This window comes from Engraulis encrasicolus, chromosome 17, assembly GCF_034702125.1.
Source record: "Engraulis encrasicolus isolate BLACKSEA-1 chromosome 17, IST_EnEncr_1.0, whole genome shotgun sequence".
In the NCBI taxonomy this organism is placed as follows: domain Eukaryota; kingdom Metazoa; phylum Chordata; class Actinopteri; order Clupeiformes; family Engraulidae; genus Engraulis; species Engraulis encrasicolus.
The window spans coordinates 5302237-5307236 of NC_085873.1; the positions used below are offsets into that span (position 1 = coordinate 5302237).

Genomic DNA, 5000 nt, shown 5'->3' on the forward strand with positions numbered 1-5000 from the left:
GCTTATCTAGAAAACTTTGTTTTGATTTTTTGTTGTGTTTTTTTTGTTGTTGCTTTATTTAAATCTCCATTCTTAAATTCTCCATGTGAATTCTCTCTCTCTGTCTCTCTCTCTCTCTCTGTCTCTGTCTCTCTCTCTCTCTCTCTCTCTCTCTCTCTCTCTCTCTCTCTCTCTCTCTCTCTCTCTCTCTCCCCCACCAGGTTATACAGAGACTCCCTGCCCAGCACGGTGCTCTCATTTCCGGGCAAGGTGGCGGTGGACCAGGCCGGCAAGAGGCTGGCCATCTCGGACACGGGGCACCATCGCGTCCTGGTGGTGTCCAGCACAGGACAGGTGCTCTGCCAGGTGGGAGGTGGGTAACCGTGCCAGCATGCCCATGCCTACAGTATGCCCAGCCTAACAGTAGTACTACACTACACTGCCAGCCCCCCCGCTGGCCCTGCTGCGGCGCCCCGTCTCACAGGCCTCACAGCTACACACACACACACACACACACACACACACACACACACACACACACACAGGCGTGCATGCGTGCATCTTTGTGTGTGCGCGCAGCTTAACCTCCAGTGTTCCGTCAAGATGGGTTGTTTCATCGAAATGAGCTACCAATAGTCACAGCCCAAACCCCAACCCTGAGGGGGTAATACTGTATTGTGGTGTGATGACTTGGTAGCTCAGGTGGACGGGAAGTTCCGAATGACTGAACGCTAGCTCTAGTGTTGTGTGTGTGTGTGTGTGCGTGCGCGTGCGCGTGCGCGTGTGCGTGTGCGTGTGCGTGTGCGTGTGCGCGTGCGCGTACGCGTGTGCGTGTGTGAGAGAGAAAGAAAGAGAGAGAGAGTTTTGTCCATGTGTGTGTGTGGGCGGCTAGGCTTGGCAATTTGTCCCTGCACTAGAGAGCCTTCAGCTGTAGTGAGTCGCATTTTTAGATCTGGCCACTCTCCTGGTTGAAGGCCACCGCTCTCATTTTCTGTTATTGCAGTTCCCTGCTATTCGAGGATAAACATGCTGAGTTTGCCCATACCGCCGCGTAATATGCAACCGGTTTTTCTTGGCTCTGTGTGTTTGAAACCCAAGTGGGTGGTGTTTTTTTTGTAGTATCATCCAAAATATTAGGTAATCAAGACCAGTTCCCAGCTGGATTTCTAGGCTTCTGAGTTGCTTCTTTGAACAGAAATCCTGATGGCTTCAAAAGGTAGTACACCTACCTAATGTGGAGCTGAGGTAACCACCATGGTATGTGTATGCAAGGAGAATGGCTCTCACTAGGTTTAATATTCAGGAGACAGGTCAGAGGTGTTATCATTGCTCTTGTGTTAACTTCACCCGTACATTTGTATGTGTTTATTGAGCATAACAGGAATTCTATTTATTATTCAGTGTAACGATACATTAAACTCACGATTCATATAACGATTTTTGACCTACGGTTCGATACATCCCATGGTTTTTAAATGTATCTTTTTGATGATCGTTTATAGGTTAATCACATCATATCATGTGGTTGTTTTGTGGACTAAAGGGTAACAGAACTTGGAAAGGGCGTACCATGATACTGCCTTCTTGCATCACGATACAGTATCGTAACTCTGGGTATCACGATTTCTTGGTTCGATACAATATTGTTACAGCCCTATTCAGTGTATTCTATCCTGTCATGCATCGACATCTAAAAAAAGTGCTTTCTGGGAGTCTGTCTTGTATGAGTTCCTGACCATTCATGTTCTGGTTAATAATCAAATGCGACAGGCAGCAAGCAATGTTAGTTTTGGTATTGGCATGTTTCCTTCAGGTATCGGCCTACACTTGACATGAGTATCCACAGCTCTGACCTAGATTAGATGTGTTGCTTAACCCATTTTAGCCTAAGCCCTTTTTGGGAAAGGGTGCCCTCTGCCTATTCATTCCTAAATATTTCAGCCTCCGAAGTACATACAAACATGAAATAAGTTGCATTTAAAAGCTAGGACCCTTTGCATTGGAATGTGTTCATTCAGCTCTAACATAACCACAGTTTTAATTTGAAAAAAAAAACCCCTCAAATCTCATCAAGATCCTGAATGCAGCGTACCGTATATGTGTCTCCAGGCTAAAATGGGTTAATGGCCTCTATTTTATTGTACCCAAGAATGAAACCAGTTCAAAAACACTAGTTGCTCAAGGAGACTCCCTGGACTATTTAAGAATATAGCACCTACCATATAGGTCAAATTGTTATTGTACAGAGCTTCCAAGAGTTCGAGACCTAAGTTTTCTTGGTTATGCTGAAAGTAAGTAATCGTAAAAAGTCTCACGTCTGCAAGACAAGGTTGTAGATTACAAATTTGACATGACAATACCTCTAAAACAGGACACATTTGGGCCACAAGACTTTTTCACAAGATAAAGGAGACGTTATAAAGAACATTTTCAGTTTAAACTCAATTTTGACAAAATGTGTAGTTTCTGCACTTTGGCAGTGTGAGTCGCTTTGGATAAAAAAAAGTGTCATCTAAGTGAAATGTAATGTACTGGTAATGTATGGCAGTGTACTACATCACTGCGTGTATGAAATGCGCTATTCAAATAAGCATGCCTCACATTATCACTGTCGTTGCTGTTGCCAGGTCCCGGGAGTGGGTGGAAAGATGGAGACCTGTCGGAGGCCCTGTTCAACTCTCCCCAGGGGGTGGCCATCAAAGGGGACACGGTGTACGTGGCCGACACGGAGAACCACCGCATCAGGAAGGTAGGTCACACTTTTGTGAAGCAGTAGGAGGGTATGGACAGTACTCAACATGTTGTGTTGTGTTGCAGGGGGGTTGGGCTGTGTTGGGTTTGGATTTGCACCTCACATTGCAACTGTCCTCATTGATGGTATTACCAAGTGTGTAACACTTTGTCCTTAAAATAAGGTTGGGGGAAGTGGCAGCAGGAGAGGTGGCACACATTTGAAGGTGACTCACTTTGGTGATTTCTTCAGTGTCTGTCCATAGTGATTTCCCCCATACGAACTTTCACAGGACAGTGATGACACAGTGGAAATGCCATCTATGCTTCATAAGGGGTCTATCTGAAATGGATAAACAGTGTAGAGAGAGCACTATGGACACATTCAGCAGGGGCTTACCCCCGCAATCGGATTTTATCAACAAAGTGACTATCTTATCATCTGAACGTGCCTTGTAGAGGTATTATGACAATGATGCATTACTTTTGCTTTCTCTCTGCTCACAGCTGCCATTCACTGCCATTCATTGAAAGTTGTTTGCTTCCCCCTTCGCATACTCCGCCCTTTATTTTTGGTGGGCAGATCATTCGTGCCTAAATCTATGCCCATGCTAACATTTTGAGTTCAAATAGGGTGCCTAAGTCACGCCCTTCTACTTCCAGACCATGAGGCCTTAAATCGTAAACAATTTGAATGGAAGTGAAGGGGCAAGTCAAGCTATATAAATCCTGATTCCGTTTGACATGTGCTCTGCATTTTAGTTTAGTTTAGTTTTTGTGCGAGACAAAGTGGCTGCACATCAGACAGGTGACTTCTCTTGTGTAGTCCAAATAATTACATATTTTTGCACGCACACAACTCACAAATCACTTGACAAGTGAAGTCAACAACCACAGCATTGGTTATTGTTGATTCCCTCGTACAGCGTATGTGTGATCTAGGGGGAAAGGCGAGGTGGATCGTAAATTAGGCTTGATCAGTCCAGGAGAGCTCAATAAAATGTTCGGATGGGGCCAAAACTCTTGTTGTTTCCTCTGGTCTCTTGCTTTGGTGGGACGACTCTTTCTGTGGAGAAAACACTGTTTCTCCGCTGTCAAGGAGAAGTTTTAGGGACTTTTCTCCCATTTAGTATGCCGATTCAAAATAACTTCTGAATTCTGTTTTGAATAAAATCTTTCCCTTATGGGGATGTTTATCGATAAAGTCACATTTCACATCATTTGGCTGGAACGTCGTTAGTCATTTTTGCAATGAAGCAGATTTTTTGTTTGGTCACAATGAGATATGCATGGTCTTAGAAAGGTGTGGTTGAATGCTTGGCAAGCAAGGTGGAAAGAAATATCTAACGTGACTTCCCAAGATTAGAAAAAAATGTTGCTTCCTACTTGAATCAGCAAGTGAACTGCCTCACAAACGTGTACTGCACCCAATTCATGTCCGCCTGATTAATGCCAATGAGGGTTGATTACTGACTACATGAAGAAGGTCCTGTCTAGAGTAGCTGTCCGGCTGCGCAACAGAAAATCTGTTCCCACAACCACCTAACACCCTGTGACATAGATGTGCAGCAGAAGTTACTCCCATGTGCTGCGTTGTGGACACAATTTCTATCCAGGATGCTTCACGTGAGTCACAGTGCGCAAGTTCGCTGTAGGGCTGCTACGATTAATCGACTAATCGTGACTAATCGACTATAAAAATTAGTCAACAAGAATTTTCATTGTCAACTAATCGTTTTATTTAATTCAATGCTTTTTTTACTTACTTTACTAATGCTTTATTACTTTATTGAAACCTAAAATTGCCCAGCACGTATAAATTGGACATTGTATCTCGGAGTAAATAAGCTACTATCATAATTTAAAGCTCATTGTGAGCTCAGGGACCTAATTTTAAAGGTTTCTTTTTTCCCCAATTTCCTTGAAGATTACCGTAAAGTGCTAGAGTACTTGAAAAATGTATTGTTTGACTAATCGACTATTCGAAAAAAAATTTGATCGATTAATCGGGAGAAAAATAATCATTTAGGACAGCCCTAGTTGCTCCATCAAAAAGGAGCCCAATGATTTTGCTCTCTTTTATGGCTTTCAGGCCGACCAGAATGGAGCCGGTGTCGGTGCCCGCACCAGTTACGTTCGGCACTAAAGTGCTTATCTGCGTGTTCATACCGGGCTCTGAACTTCTTCCGCACGTGATTGTGTTACCCGGATGAAACTGCTGACGGCCACGCTGTCGTCACGGTTCGCAGAGAAAAACCTAGTATTTTGCGGTTCGCATTGCGAACCAACTT

General features: G+C 44.0%; 1 protein-coding gene across 1 annotated transcript in view; it reads left to right on the forward strand.

The window, feature by feature from the left end:
• nhlrc2 (NHL repeat containing 2) overlaps positions 1–5000 on the forward strand; it is a 52731-nt gene that overhangs the window by 4764 nt on the left and 42967 nt on the right. The window contains exons 4-5 of the mRNA XM_063221448.1: positions 201–352; positions 2607–2728. Of these exons, the coding sequence (XP_063077518.1) occupies positions 201–352; positions 2607–2728 (274 nt within the window). The remainder of the gene's footprint in view (positions 1–200; positions 353–2606; positions 2729–5000) is intronic.